This window comes from Myiozetetes cayanensis, unplaced genomic scaffold (genome assembly GCF_022539395.1).
Source record: "Myiozetetes cayanensis isolate MyiCay16 unplaced genomic scaffold, myiCay2020 scf1, whole genome shotgun sequence".
In the NCBI taxonomy this organism is placed as follows: Eukaryota; Metazoa; Chordata; class Aves; order Passeriformes; family Tyrannidae; genus Myiozetetes; species Myiozetetes cayanensis.
The window spans coordinates 51,127,003-51,143,372 of NW_026086604.1; the positions used below are offsets into that span (position 1 = coordinate 51,127,003).

The 16,370-nt window shown below is 36.5% G+C and overlaps 1 protein-coding gene across 2 annotated transcripts in view; it reads right to left on the reverse strand.

Moving 5' to 3' along the window:
- PIEZO2 (piezo type mechanosensitive ion channel component 2) overlaps nucleotides 1-16,370 on the reverse strand; it is a 294,412-nt gene that overhangs the window by 38,131 nt on the left and 239,911 nt on the right. The window contains exons 28-36 of one of the 2 annotated variants that reach the window (XM_050321398.1): nucleotides 15,598-15,841; nucleotides 14,325-14,421; nucleotides 12,320-12,479; nucleotides 10,736-10,825; nucleotides 9,359-9,480; nucleotides 8,470-8,541; nucleotides 4,498-4,601; nucleotides 2,423-2,521; nucleotides 211-319 (exon numbers count right to left, since the gene is read on the reverse strand). In XM_050321398.1, coding sequence (XP_050177355.1) covers nucleotides 211-319; nucleotides 2,423-2,521; nucleotides 4,498-4,601; nucleotides 8,470-8,541; nucleotides 9,359-9,480; nucleotides 10,736-10,825; nucleotides 12,320-12,479; nucleotides 14,325-14,421; nucleotides 15,598-15,841 — 1,097 coding nt within the window. The remainder of the gene's footprint in view (nucleotides 1-210; nucleotides 320-2,422; nucleotides 2,522-4,497; nucleotides 4,602-8,469; nucleotides 8,542-9,358; nucleotides 9,481-10,735; nucleotides 10,826-12,319; nucleotides 12,480-14,324; nucleotides 14,422-15,597; nucleotides 15,842-16,370) is intronic. The other variant, XM_050321408.1, reaches the window with a different exon arrangement.

Genomic DNA, 16,370 nt, shown 5'->3' on the forward strand with positions numbered 1-16,370 from the left:
CAATGTGTATTATGCAGAAGAGAAGGACATGGCTATGGCTGACCTTGTGGGATGGTGCAGGGAAAGACCACCAGCCAAAGTTAAATTCATTTTTCCATTTCCTAGCCAGAACTGAGAGCACTTGTCCTCTAAAGCTCAGCTGCCTTTCACTACCAGAAACAATGGGTAATATTTAATATTATATTTTTTAAAATTCAAAAGGCTACCTACCATCCCCAGATCCTTTTCGCCTTCGTTTCTCTTTCCCAAAACTTTTCTTCTCTTTGCGCCTCTGTCGTAGAGCTGTTTTAGGGTCAGTAATCCAGGCTTGATAAACAAACTGGAAGGAAAAAACTCATTAATTTCAAGGGTCTTCATGTTCTGAGAGTAAGCCATAGAATAAGCCACAAGCAGCACTATATACTTCAAGTAAATGCATTCAGATCTGCAGAGGTAAGAAAATATTTTTAATCCCAAATCAAACACCTCCACTGCAGATCTGCTGAGTTTTCATATGCTATTTTCGTAAGCATAAAACCAAATGTAAAAATACTTGTGGGTGAACCAAGTTTCATTAGAATCCACAAAAATTCACGTTCTGAACTTTGGGACTTAATACCTTGTTGTGCATATGAGCTACCTCATCTGAATCTCTCCATTTAACTCTGTATTTCTACTTTACCATTTTACAGGCAAGATGCAGAGTAATGGAAACTTTGAAAGTGCTACAATCAACTAGCTAAAGCATCAAAAGATGTAGAGAAATCCCTGTAAAGGTATTGCTGTCTTTTTCATAGTTTAGATACTTTTTTCCCCTCTGTAGATCCCAGTGGAATATATATGGATTCGTTATCTATAAACCTGGCAGTCAGGAATTCGTCAAATTGCATTGATCTCGACAATGCCTGTCTTTGTTGCTTCAGATAAGTCACTTATGAATCCTTCTGCTACAGGTTTTCCAGTCATAAAAGGAAGACAGTAATACTTACCTATTTATCAAGGGGGATTTATAGAATCAAATTCTGCTCACAGCACTCACTCAGATCAACAGTCTGTTGACCTGTATGACTGCATGAAGCGTGAAATTGGCTTAAAATATTTATAAATGCTATACCAGTGGGGGAAAAAAAATCAAAATAAAAAAAGCTATTGAAAAATAACTTTTTTAATAGTTCTGCTTAAGCTGTGAAGAAAGGCTACAGGAAAAAAAAAAGCAGCAAAACTCATATCTTTTACCTTTTACCCCTATATGTATGTAAATAACAGAAATTAAAGTAACTTTATCCTCTCCACAACTCTACAGGAGAAAAGATGTTCTTTTATTCATTTTACGGTTTCCATTGAAAAATGGTAGTCATCTTCAATTGGCACTGCATTGTCTTCTATTTCGAAGCAACACAGGCTGATAACAGAGACAGGGAAGGGAAGCACACAGATTCAAGCGTGCAGCTGAAAAAGCACAGTAACAAAACAGCTCTGTTAATTCACAAGACAAACATGCAGACAATGACAACAACACGTGTATCTCAGTGAAGCTGGAACAGCCCCTCATAGGACAGAATGGTAGAATTTCTATTTGGTTTATTTATACTTTTAAAATTTTCCTATGCAAATTTCTTTGGAACATTAAAATAATTTTTTTTTAATGGTCAAACTGACACTAAATCAATTTAAACTTTTAACTTACTGAAAATCAGAGACTGTAAACATCTGCTATTGTAGTAGCAGATGTAGAAATTAGAGGTAAAAGGTAGACTAGAAAGGATATAAAAATTAGAATTAAGAAAAGGTATTTGATTTATAAATTTAATGTAACTACTTAGGCTAAGTAGTGGATATTTTAAGAGCAGACTGAGTGCATACAGTTAAGATTTTTACCACTGCACAACCTTTCAATTTGATATCTTTTAGGCTTTGGAGCTGGTATGCTCCAGCTGTAACACGCTCTCCTTTCAAATATCATGTTGTGGAGGGTAAAATGATACACAGTGCTCAAAGGTAGGAAATATATTCAAGGAGGACAAGAGAGAAGAGGCACAAATCTTTTTTATGATGATAAAGACCAGAAAAGCAGAGAACTAAAAAGGGGTTTGGAGCAGAATGTGTATTTTACAAACCTTTTACCAGCTTTCTGAGATCAACTACCAAAGCGTCCATAAGATACATGCAGCTTGATGTGACCATCTTGCATATCAGTATCAGAAGAAAATAAGAATTTAGGTCTGCATTTTCTCTCCAGGGTTACACTTAAAAAAAGATAGACCGCTTTGCTTGTAGCTTGACCACTCCAAAATTATGAAATGTATTGCATTTACTAGGAATGAAGCTTTAATTGTCACTAATTTTTTTAATCATCCATATAAGAGGAAAAATGCAGATCAGGACATTACATGAGGAAGTATGGGATGGGTCACATACTGAGCATTTGCAAAATGTTAGGTACCTTTGCTGCTTTGATTAAATACTGAAGAATAGTTTTAGGTAGTTTAATGATAGACTTTGGCAAGGCTAAGATGGCTGAAGCAAATTTTCCAATAGCTCTCTATAAAGAAGGACAAAGCAAGAATAATTAGTAAAAAGGAAGAAAATATTAATAAAAAGGATCTATTGAATTACTCTATCTAGATTATTAAGAACAAATTTACATTCATAAACTTCAATATGAACAAAAATAATTTATAGGATGTTCACATTAAAAATTTCAATAAGATGAATCATAACTGACTGAATTCTCCAATATATAAAATCTCCAAGTTAACCCTTGAAGGGACTATTGCATACGATTTACACTGAAAGTAAAAACATAAATTGAAAATAATTCTTTAGGACAATCTAGAGCAACATTCACTTTCCTGGTATTTTTATAAAGACTATGCACATGGTGATGGAAGGCAAAGAAGGTATGTTGACCAGACGATGAATAAAAATGATATTCTGTTCTATGGAAGTCTCTACCTATATAATGCCACCAAACACCTTCATGTTGCACATATTGCACTTTATTACAGACCACCTATACATCTGACCAGAATAGTGAATAGATCCTTCATCCTCAAATTAATAGTTTCAAGACTGAGATGAACAAAAAACCCAAATCCCAGAGTAAATGAAAGAATCTTGTTAGCTTCTGACCTCAAGTTCAGAACTCTTTATTCAGTGGCTGGCACCAGCACATCTGAACAAAATGTTGTCACCAATTTTTAAAAAATCAGCAGAAACAAGAATGCAAACTTTCCTCTATACCTGCATGAAAACCAGAAAGAAAACTGACCTAGAAATTCATGAGCCGTTTCTATGGTCCAAGGTAAGTTAAATGCAAAATATTTTAAAAATAGCATAAATGGTAGAAAATAAAACTTACTTATCACACTGCTTTAATCCAGATTTGTTTTGCCCTTATTAAGGTCAGGAAATCTTTTTCCCTGTCATTACCATGTAGGCAGTTTATCAAATTTAATGTAATGTAGTGTAAGCATATAAACCGAAGGCACATTGTATTAATGAATTAAATAAAAAAATTCTTCTTATAATTCAGTAATGTTATCTGGGAAGCTTTGTTTAAAAGCTTCTGGATTAAGGAATAGAAGAGTATGGAGGCAGTTTCTTGCTCTTGCTTGGGTTGAACTTTTAGTAACACATCAGTTCTGCAGTGACATGAGCTTGCTTCTGGATGGGACTACGCATCTGCAAAAAGCTACCTGCTTAGTTAAGCTTTTAAAGTTACAGATCCAAAAAAGCTCTGCAGAGTTTCTGAAAATCCTTCCAAAAGTAAAGCTTTAATATTATAAGGACAAAAGCAATCCTACATTCAGGAGAATTTCACTAACTTCTTCACCCAAGTTCTTCACTTGAGCTACTGTATTCAGTACTGTCTAACACCAATCAGACTATATTGAGGAGCCCACATAGGAAACTTCAGGTATCTTTTTAATATTACAATATCCTCTTTCACCAATGCAGTCTGTCACTTAAAATGCAAATATATAAATTAACACTGTCCTGAAAAAGAAAGAAAATAAAGTGATGTGTAATTTTAAATGTTAAGCTCTTTCTAACTCGAGGATATATTTTTCTGGCCCATTAGGATCAAAAACTTTTTTTTTTAATTAAGTATTAATTCTTTTCCATGAAAAATTGCTTATTTTTGGGATCATTTCCTCATGGAATGATAACATCCACTTAAAATCAGTAAACCACTAGAGCCACTGCGTAGCAGCACCAGCGGCAATTGTCTTTAGTGCAGTGCAGAAAAAAAAAGGGCTCAGATTCTTAACCTTTGGTTTTTGTATTTTTGTTATCTTTAGGAATAAGCGAATGAAGATATGACTCCACTATAGTTTCTGTGGGAATTTGGCAATGCTTAAAATAGGCAAAGTTGCACTATAAGTTGGCAAGAAATGTAATTTCCAATACTTTTCAGGACTGCTTTAGAGGTACTGGTAGCTTTAACATGTGTGCCTGTGTTATGGGAAACCTACATTTTTTTCCAAAGGTCAACTAAAAATTACCATAAAGTACCTGAAATGCGGACTTTTTTCGAGGTTCTTCCTCTTCCTTTTTCTCCTCTTCCTCTTCCTCTTCGCTATCCGTCTCAAACAAATAATAATTTCCACTTCTGACCACTAAGTGAAACAAAATATGTTCTTATTTTTCTGAAAAGTTCTCTTCTCAACTCCCCCAAAACCTATGAACAGCCAGTCATTTAAAAATTCATAACCAGGAGAGGTGAAAACAGAGAACAAGCAAGAGATGAAAAGGTCTCAGGCTATTTATTTGATGTTAGTCTGTGATACTTTGGGCGTGAATAAGAACTATACAAGAACTAAGGAAGAAGTTTCTTCTCACCATGAGAAGAAAATGTAAAGAAAAGGATTGAAGAATATTAAGTTACAATGATTACATTTTTTTGGGAAAAAAAAAAAAAGGCAATTAAGTCTTAATTAATTGGGGACTGATGGTTGGTCATTTGAGGGAGTAAAAGAAGCCCAGCAGGTAAGTAAATGAACTTACATGAATAGTACCACTGGACAAAAAATACAGAACTTCTCTTTAAAACACTGAGTCATCCTTTAAACTACGCAGTGGGATGGTTAATACTTTCTTCAAACATGTAAGCTTTGATGAAGTAATGGAAAACCTTGGCTTGTTTAAAACAAATCACTTGAATTCTACTAACATGATTGTAAACAAGTTTCAATTTTTTGCCCAATGATTCAGAAAGGTTCTGAAACCTTGATACAGTATAGATGCACAGTGATTAAGCTAGGCCTTATATCCTTGAACAGAAGCAGAAGTTTTTATTTCTCAGATGGCAATAGGCCTACATGAATGAACAAGGGAAACAAAGGAAATCAAAAATAAGGTAATGAGCAAGAGAAAAATAAAAATCACAGCATTACATTCAGCAGTGAAAACTGGTAAGTATTTTCCACATTTAAGCTGAAATACTTAAAGGAACAGTTACTTAGATGAAACATCACACAATCTGGATATATGAAGCAATACATATTTATATAAAATTATATTTAACCCTTATTACAGGTCTCTGGAAAAGTAACAATTGCTTTAATTCAATCATACCTTGAATTTTACACAGAGCTTTTGTGCACAGATGACCACACATAAATACTGTGGAAACCTCAGAGTAAGCACACTGTGAAATTTGCCAGAACTCTTTGGATCATAACTTTGGTATCTAAAACTCCCTCTCAAAGGGAATTTTGTGCCTCACATGCCTAGTTATGACTTTTAATATCAATGATTGCCCTGCAGAGGGACAGAAAGTCCACTTCAGCAGTACTAATTGCTGCCCTGAGGTGAAAAGAAAGTCTGGAAATTTCCTGGATGAAGCAAATGAATTATTAGGTACTCGGCCTTCCAAGAATGCCCATTTAAAATGCATTGAAGAGATGAAAGCATTTTAAGAGCCACTAGTCTGCAATTCTCTTTAATAAAAAGGTATCTTGAAGTCAGCAACAGAAATTGCCCACATAGAAGATCAGCTGGATAAGGTCTGACATCTAGAGATGTCTGCTCTCTAACCTTTACTGCACTGCAGTTCTTTAAAGGCTCACAGTGGCACTCTGTCAGAGTGGAACGCCTGAGATGGCAGAAAACAAATCTACATTGATCTTGCTCCAAAATTTTTAGGTTAAAGTGTATTTGAGGGGACACTATAACGTAGGAGTTACACCTCTTTGACAACTAAAGATGGAGGTATGATTGAATAGCAATAATGCATTCTTGCACACATCAAAACAGAGTTAGTGGTGTGTAAGTCATCTATGGGGCTTGTGCCCAGAGGGAAAGAGCTCATGAGACCAGCTGCAAGAACCATCTTTGTGCCCCAGGAGAATCTAAGGACCTCAAAGCATGTGGTCTTAACTCCCGCTGGTCTTTGTGGGGTTCCACAAATAGTCCACAGGCACAGGAGGAACTATAGCTTATTTCTTCTACTCTGACCCAAATTCATGACTGTTTTAATTGCTATGGTATACAAAATGAGGTATTTTTCCATACAATAAAATTATAACAATTGATATAAGAATAACAATAAAAATCTAAATTAAACCTCAGAATTGGCACAAAACTTCAAGGTTAAGTGACCTCAATATACGCATACATACAGCCACAGCCACAAACGCGTTTACTGATATGAACAGCCACGTGCTGCAGAATGCTGCAGTTACAGCAGTGCTTCAAAAAGAATGCATGGGGAATATCAGTCTATTTGCAGTTTGCATGCCTGTGAACATCTACTGTCAGTGCCATGTTTCAGTGAGTGTTGATGCAAGCCACGTGACAGGCAACCACTGATTGTAGAATCAGGGTCTGTGATGTTTCCCACAAGGTTTTGCATTATTGCAGGAAATAATTTCAAGAATGCTCAATATTTAAATAACAAAACGAAAGTTGCCATCTAAGAACATTAAATAATGAGGGTGAAACAAGTAAAAGCCAACGTCTCTGTTTGTGCAGTTCTTCTTACTAAAAAACCAGTGATGAATAAAAAAGAGACCATATCCCATTCCTTCAAAATCACCATAGCTTGAAATTCTATAGTAAAAACTCACAAATTATAGTTTTGATCTGTTTTGTCATTGTTATTCTTAATGAAACTACAGGGTAAGAAGTTTGTTTTCATAAGACTTTTGAAAAGGGATAGGTCTCTCTAAAGTGGCAGTGTGCCCTTTAGAAAAACAAAAGTAGAGGCACAGTTTACTTGTGACTTGATAGAAACAAACATACCATGTTCTGTTAAATACTGCTGGAGTTATAAACAAATACACATGGGTAAATGAAGCAGTATGCAGATGTGTAAAATTATGACTTGGAGTAATCCTTTTAAACTAAATGAACAGGCACAATACAGACATTCATATTTTTAATGGTATGAAGGTGAGTCGGGGAAGGTTTAGGTTGGATATCAGGAAAAAGTTTTTCATCCAGAGGATGGTTAGGCACTGAATGGGCTCCCCAGGGAAGTAGTCACAGCACCAAGCCTGTCTGAGTTCAAGAAGCAATTGGAAAATGCTCTCAGGCACATGGTGTGAGTTTTGGGAGGGTCAGGAATTGGACTCGATGATTCTTATGTGTCCTTTCCAACTCCGCATATTCAGTGGTTCTGTGATTTCGCTCTGATCAGTGCTATACATTTGAGCATTTTTTTAAATCTTCAGAGTTTATTAAATACCTCAAGTCAGATTTCATTCAACAAAGATTCAATCGAACTAAACCTGATTTGAGATTGCAGCCTACTCAGTTTTCTTTTTTTACCTAATCCATAATGTAGGGATGAACCCTATCACATGCTTGGACTGGGCTACAAACAAATTAAAATATTATAATGCAACAATGACACAGGCTAATAATTTCTTGTGCACAAGGCTGAAGATATTTTTGGTCTCAGATAAACACAAAAAAAATGGAGATAGCAAAACAACTGGCATCAACAATATATGCAAAGTGTGATCAGAGAGATGCGGACCTCTAACAGCCTAGTCCTGAGAGTAGTCTCGCTGCCTTACTGTGGTACTCAGATTTCTACATCTGACACTAGAATGACTGATGAACCATAAAAAAATATGTACGATGTGTATGTATGAAAAAGAAGTTACGACTAATCTTAGAATGCATTGGCAAACTTTCATGTTCACATTTTTAAATATATTTGCTCCGCAGTAGGAGAGAGTTGAGACTTTCGAGATCAAATAAGATTCTTTTTGGCATATATTTATCTGATTTGATATTTTTCTAAGAATGCTCAAAGTATCATGGGCTAGTTATGCTTCCAACACACAGAAGGTCAAAATATGATTAAATTCCTTGAAGACTGGGAAGTAGAAATCATTTGTTGAGAAAAACAAGCCTTCTATCAAGTCACAGTCACAAAATTAGGCATAAAACAAACAGGTCATGGGAATGCCTTAATTCTGGTCAAGGATATAAGGATTAAATCCACATATTTGTAAGATGATTGAGAAAACCTACTGGAAGCATGATCAACCCAAGGCCGCCACCACAGCTTTTTTTTGCCCTTGGCTTTCTCTTTGTCTGCTTCTCCTAAAATAAAATATGTCCAAATATTAATTTTACAAAATGAGAAACATGTTTCTTACACTGATTAATAATTTTTAATTTCTCTCAAAAAAAGCTAAAATTTCATGAGATATCAGATGTCAGATCTACTGAGTACATTCAATATTAAGATAATTCAAAAGCATAACCACTAAGCAGAAATATTCTGGTTTATGCAGCAGTTAAAACAGCATTCCATCTAAAACTGCTAAAAAGTTGAGTTTTGTGTTTTAAAACATACAGTCACACTTGACTGGTAATTCAAAGAAGAAAATATTTTCCCTCATCTCAAATCCCCTTATATTTCAGGCTCCAAAAATTTTAAATCCAATAAGTGCTGATTCCAAGTTGGTGCTTGAAATGTGGCACTAGATAGGTATCATTTTATTGGCTCCCATGTTTTAAATAACACTTAAAAGTATACAAACATCTCAGTGACTGAAAAAAATCCATAACAGCATCCAGAAAACGTTGCTGGAAAAATGTGAATGCTACCTATTTGCAAACCTGTGGTTTACAGATAATTACTTTTATCTAAACAAACATCTGCTGCTATTTCGCTGTTTGCCAACAGCCTGAAGTTAACCAAAAGTAACCTCAAAGCAAATCACTTTCTCTAAACCATTTTACAGCACATAATCACGGATTTTTTCAGCTGAATCAAGCCTGAAACTGATACTTATCTAACAACCTTGCTACATGCTGACAGTTTTGAAGAACAATTTATCACTTGTCCAACTAGTAGGTCTATTAGATCCTTAGCAGTCAACTACTATTATGGTACAACAGTAGCTAATGGTACCTTCGTCATCTTCTTCAGAAACCTTCCGAATCTCCGGCCCCTCTGAGGACTCCTGGTTCATGCTTAGCATTCTCTCTTTACCCTTCTTGTATTTTTGCTGCCTGGCTTTGATGCGATCCATTCTAGCAAAAGGTAGAATCTTATTATATTCATGCCTTCACCCTTTTTGACCCACTATTAAAAACAAGTGTTAAACACACACACACACACACACACACACTACCCCAACACTTCTAAGGGAAATGTTCCACATTGTCATTAGTCCCACCCTTAGTCATAAGGAGTTACATGGCTCTAAAAGGGCTGGCTGCAATAATCAAGCCTAGAAGTTCACTCACTAGTCAGTGAGAGCTGGGTTGTCTGCTATCAAGACTGTTTTACCTACTCCTACTCAACTGTCTTATTATCACTTAAAAATTAAAGACTTGCTATCAGGAGCTACAACACAGCAAATGAAGCTCTGAGGAAAAAAAAAAACTTCTGCCTAATGCAGTGCTTTTGGTGAAACTTGCCACTCTGAATCAGGGATGTTCCTGCACTATTTGTGCTACAACTTCACTCTTCAAGTTCATTTGTCCCAGCTGACTGTTTTTTTTCATGTCTTCATCAATGACATGGACAGGGGGATCAATCACACCCGCAGTATTTTACGTTGGCTATAAGGGAGAATTTTTTTACAGTGAGGGTGGTGAAACACTGGAACAGGTTTCCCATAGTGGTGTTAGATGCTCCATCCCTGGACACATTCATGGTCATGTTGGACAGGGCTCTGAGCAACCTGATCTCATTGAAGGTGTCCCTGCTCATTGCAGAGGGCTGAACTAGATGACCTTTAAAAGGTCCCTTCCAACTCAAACTATTCTATGATGCTGTGATTCTATACAGGTAGGGAACACAGTCCCTGCAGTCTTCTGATTCTTCTGAAATTATGCAGCTGGGAAAGAAGTTGTCAGGAGTGGGCTTTGACACTTGGTTAGGAAGCAGTTAAAGCTTTTCATGCATAGTGGTGGAGGAGCTTTGAAAGCTTTCTACAGTTACAAAAGAAGGCTGCATGCTGGCTGCATGCAAGAGAAATCAAAGTGACTTATTGGCTGCATAAAGAGAAAGGATCTCCATGCCACTTAAACTGAATGAAAATATTTTCAGCTAAGGTAAACATATATTTTGCACTCAAACACTAGAGGGGAAACCATAAATGAAACAGAAGGAACAGTCATGCAACAAATTTTTCCAGAAATACTGAAGTACAGAAAAAAATCCTAATAATGGCAAAACATTTCTATAAAAGAAAGTGCTAGATAAATACCACCAAGCAGTTAAATATGTACATACATATGCATATGTGTGTATATATATGTAAATGCATTAAATACATACTGTCTCTTCAGTTGATCCATTGATTTTTTTTCCTCTTCAATTCTTGCCTTTACAGCCTTGACAATTGTAGCCTGAAAGAGCTCAGCACCCCTACATCAGAAATGGGGCAGAAGAGAAGAAGAAATGAAATGAAATGTTAAATGTTTTCTAAGTTTCTCTTATGTCAGCTAATCACAGAGAACTCTCTGTTCCCTTATCTGCATCAAACAAAAATAATCCAGGGTCTTAAAAGAAATCTGCTCTGAAATACCAATATCTTTACAGTCAATCATTTCAAGATCTGCGGCCAAATGTTGTGAACCCTACCCGGCCTCTAAGTTCCTCTAGGGGTTGCTCCAGGAATTCAGTTTCCAGTCCTCAAGAACAGAGAACACAACTAGGTTCAAGGCTGAGGTAGGATTTCTTGCACACCTCCAGGATTTTTTTATAGTCATTTCAGTGTTATAATCACCTCAACCCCCTGCCTCAGTCCCCCTGGAAGTTGTGAGCAGTGTCCAGCTTTATCCAGGGCCATGATGAGCATAGCTTCAGCTTCACTTTTACCCTCTAAAACTACGAGGGGTAGTTTTTGGTCTGTAGTTTTTTACTGTCCACAACTTTTTTTTTTGCTTTTTTTTGTTTTGTTTTGTTTTGTTTTTTTAGATGACACAATCTGATGACACAAACCCTTGAGCAAGTTTCTGATGTGTCAACAGAATATGGCTTCTCACTCCATTACATTAGAAATGTAATCAACTCCTTGATTTGGATGTCCTGTTCACATGTCTTGGCCATTCTTCCTAATTCACACATGAGCTCTCGAAGACTCTTAAAAAAGTCTTAAAGTCTCTTTCAAAGAAATAGCCTAGATTTAAAGCTTTTCTTTAGTCAGGAATTCAGTAAGAACAGCTATAGTTTTAGAAGTCTACTTCTAAGAAGCCACAATATATTTAATCCAATATTAACAAAAGTAATTTCTTAGAAATGTTACAGAAATTAAAACCAGAATCTCATTCCTCATCTTCCTTCTTATTATAAACCAGAAGAATGTTTGTGCTAGTGATGGTTATGAGTGGATGTTTGTGGTGTAACAGGCCCAACAAGGTTAATACTTCCTTGCCACACCTAGTCAGTGTTCAGTGATGTGACACTTCCCGAGTGCGTTCTCACTTCTTCCCAAGCCAGAGGTCAGAGCTTTCCTGTTTTCTTCCTCATGTGACATTTCTTTACATGTGATTTCTAATGACAATTGTCTCAAACAGGCTCTGAAAGCAGAGTATTTTCTTTCCAAGTCTTAGAAATTCTGGCATTTGCTCTCATGCATATTCAAGTTGAGAGAATGCTGCAACACACAACAACTTTCACAGTTTTTAATAGGAGCAGCAGATTGTATTTGGTAAAAAAGATGGTTTAATTTCTGTTAGATTCTCAATTAATTAGTTTTCTTTGCTTCATCAAATATAGGTTTGCAATTATGAATTTAGCATGGATTATTTAAACCAATGTTAAAGGACTATTTTGGTACTACTTACCGTAAACAAGTAAGTACTGTCACCATGAGAGATTTGAGCTGTTTAATTTAAATTCTTCTAAATTTTAAGTTACCTGGATGCTAGGATCTGAGAAGCTTTTATATCTGCAACCACATGCAGGAAGTAGTAACTCATAAACACTCTTCTTTGCAGCAGCAGGAAAGCAAAACATATACTGTCCCAAATGATTCCTGCTTCTCCACTGGGCAGTTTACAATCTAGATTGCTGGTTGCTGGAAAAAGACATCATCAGCATAAGGACTGTTGCATTAAGTATTCTCTTGTAATGTTTAATCAACTAAATAATCTCAGCCTTTAAAATTACCTGAATTGAGGTATTTTAATTACCTTTTTCTTAAGAAAACCGACATGCATTTCTACTTGAAACACACTATATATTCCTTTACAACAAACTTGAAAGCTTCCAACAATACGATGGCCCATGAAAATTGAGAATTCACCAGAAGTGAACCATTTGCAAATAAATTCACCCTACCCTAGTACGTACTTGAAAACAAAGAATAGAAAAAACGTATTTTTTGTTACACTGAATTGTCTGATTTTAGTACTTTCTAAAATAGCATGTTTCAATTTTTTTTCCAGTTCAAAGCAGCCTCTTGTGTTATTTTTCAATTAAGAACACTATCAACATGAGAAAGAAGTCTTTTACTTTTGTCAAAATAATTCTTTGACTGCCACTATCTAATATTTTTATTTTTCCTCTCCGCAACTCAGTTCAATGTTTCCTTCCATTGCATAAGAGAAGAAATACTTGAAACCACAAAACTGCTTCCTTTGGGTAGGAGGAGACCGGCAGAGAGGAAATCCCATTCCTCTTACCTCTAGATTTTGGCTTGGGCTATTTCTTTCTTTCTTTCTTTATTCTCTGAAAGGCAGTTCTCTTGGGGATATTAAAAAATTAAAACTGGGTTTTGTGGAGCTAGACTATAAACTATATGGCCTACGCTGCCCTATAGAAGGCAGTAGAGGGACTCAAGGGACAGGCTCTGGCTCGAAGCTGGCTTTACAAGCAAGCAAGCCAATCTCATAGCTCTGAAAGGTCAAGCTCTAAGAGTTTAAAAGACTTCTCTGCACAACCCCTGCGGGGTCAGAAACCTGTGTATAAATTTCTGTTACTGCCAAAAAGTTTTGGATAACACAAGAACTACTGGGCACCATTTATCTTGTGAATTTGTGTCTTCGTATTTATTTTCTTTTCCCCTACTCCACACTTATCTGTTAGGATCAGACATGATGACAGGAATTCACAACTTTGGTGCAGACTAACTAGGATAAAACAGTTCTTTAAATTCAGAAAAAACAAACAAACAAACCAACCCTGAAAAAAATCAAGTGTTTTCAAACTATCAAACCAGGATGTTAGGACAAAGTGGAGACAAATTAATAATTCACTGAGAGCTGAAGGGTTTTGCTCTCCATGCTTCATTACTCCCTTCTCTCACTTCCATCCATGCACATTGTCCACTCCCTTCCTGTTATCACCACAAACACAAGAATAATCAAAAGGGGAAAAAAAGCACCTAAACTCACTACAAATGCAAACAATTTACCAGTTTCATGCTATTTCAGTGAGCTGAACTGGTTTACCCTTTGAGCAACTGAACCCTGGTACACAGGGAGGAGTGGGAGTCCACATTCCACACAGGGAGTGCAGCTGGGAAAAGTGCCCTCTTCTTGCAGTGATGGTGAGCTGACATTTTAACTCAAGTTGTACAATTAAACCATACCCTCAAGTATCACATCACCTGCATATACAGGGAAACTGTGTTAAGCACCAGTATCACCAAATTGTTCCTTTACAGCAAATACTTGCTGTGAGTATTTGCATACATATCCTGGGGTGCTGATACCTATATGTGTCTACCTTGGTTCTGTGAAGTATTTTCAATAGTCTGTTTTGCTAATCAATAAAGGAAAAAAACCAGTATTGTGAACTTGCAGATACAATTTTTCACAAGGTAATGTGTCAAGGGAGAGCACAACCTAAATATGGTAGAGGATTCTAAGGGTGATTATTTATTTATACAAAATTCTGAAGAAAAATAAGCTATACTTACGAATACGGTAGCCTTTAACTGTACAAGCCAGGCTGAATGCCTGAATGACCCAGCAACTATTCTTAATTAATGATTCAATGTAGCCACATGCTCCTATCTGGAAGGTAAAAGAACAGTTTCACATAACACAACATAGCAGAAACAAAGATAAGGAAAGTTGAACCTTTCTACGTTACATGAGAAGTAATAAAGTCAAGGGTAGTTGAATCATCCTCATTACTAAAACGGGAGTTTGAAGAAAGAGTGGCCTTACCAGTGACACAAATCACTGTTAGACAGAATTTGGTTTTCTGATTATCAGTGAGATAGGAGGTATGTGGAGTTTGTTTGTGTTCTTGCATAGAGAGTGACACATCTGGCATGTGATGTGATGTGACAGCTAAGCAACTTTTATAAATCACTGACTTAATCTTGCAAACAAATATGGACAAGCTTAAGACACATGTAGCTCCACTGAATTCCCAAGCATAAAATGAAGCACATATGTAAGCATTTAGAACATTTGCAAATTCAAACCACCCATAAATCAATTTTATTTCAGTACAGTGACTTATATAAATGTAAAAAGAAAAATGTCTGCTCTTTTCAGTACAGCACTAAAAATGTTCAAAGCTAAAAAGAAATTGCCAGGAATAAACCTAAATTTATCTTTCAAAAAGATTTAAATTACTGGTTTGTCTCAATCAACTATCAGGGCCACTGCAAGAATATACACTAAAGAGTAACTTAATGTAAAAAAACCTTTTATATGTTCCAGAATAATTTGACATGTAATTATCAAATATATCTGTTTTTACCTGAATTCTACACTAGTTCTAAAGGAAACAGGAACACAGTTTATAGTTAACTTCACTAATCACATTACATTCACACAACTGCATCTCATGCTAAGTTTGAAAATTCTTTATTTAAATAAAATATCTAATTAAATGTGTGCTATTTATCAACACTGTGATGAACCTTGCACTCCTTACTCATTTTTCACTCCACAGGGATTTTCTTAAGTCTTCTAAGGAGAGACTGTATTAGGCAAAGAAATCAGAACCTGGCCCTTTGAAAATAGCTTCTGAGCTTTCACAGAGCCTGACTGAACACATGGGTGCACATTTTCCTATGATGTGTATGCATTACCATTCCCTAGTAAAGCTGAATTAAAATGAAGACTGCTTTGTGCCTGCAGAAGGTTGGTGTTTTTAATGACTGCTCCATGCACCGTGTACACTTCCAATGAAAATGAAGTGCTGAGGGCAGAGGAAAGGCAGCAGGTACCTACCGACAGGATGTTCTTCATTGTGATCACAAAGACGTTGTAGGCAATCAGCCAGTCCCAGTAGCGCAGAATGCTCCTGATGGGCTTCAGCAGCAGATCTCCACCAAAGAGAAGGAAATAAAAGCAGGCCACCAAGTAGCCCATACAGAATATGCTGATCCTTGTGGTTCCCGTTATGAAGATTATAGTGAGTACAAACCAGAAGAGGTAACTAAATATTATCACCTTATACATGTCCAAGTAGGACCTGGAAGTAAAAGAAGGAGAAAAAGTTACCATTTTTTCTGAAGGTAATGCTACCTTTCCTCTTTTTGCACTACTGGCTGACACTTGTGCCTAAGGTCTGCTGGGTCTTCTTGTCCCACTTCAACTTTGTGCACCTGCTCACAACTAACACTGTGGTCAGTGGGTTTAGTTCATGGATGGGTCTGCCTGGCTCATATACTCCATTCTAGCTCACTCAAGTGCGTAAGCATCTTGCTACTGGTCTTGCCCTGGTCAGGGTACTGACACCTTGGAGTTTTGATTTTTTTAATTTTTGCAGATCTTAGAAGTAGTTATGTAGTGAATGTAGATTTTCGAGTAGCAGCATATTATCCCTTTACCCTTTAACACACCAGCTACACACAGTAAATCCCGTTACCCATTCCCATATCAATTCCCCTAAATTCCACTGGCCTGTTTAGTCTCTTTTTCAAGGTAGAATTGTAGAGAACATCCTAAACCTACGGAAGAAGATATAGCCATAGACTAACAACCTTCAGGCCTAGGACTCT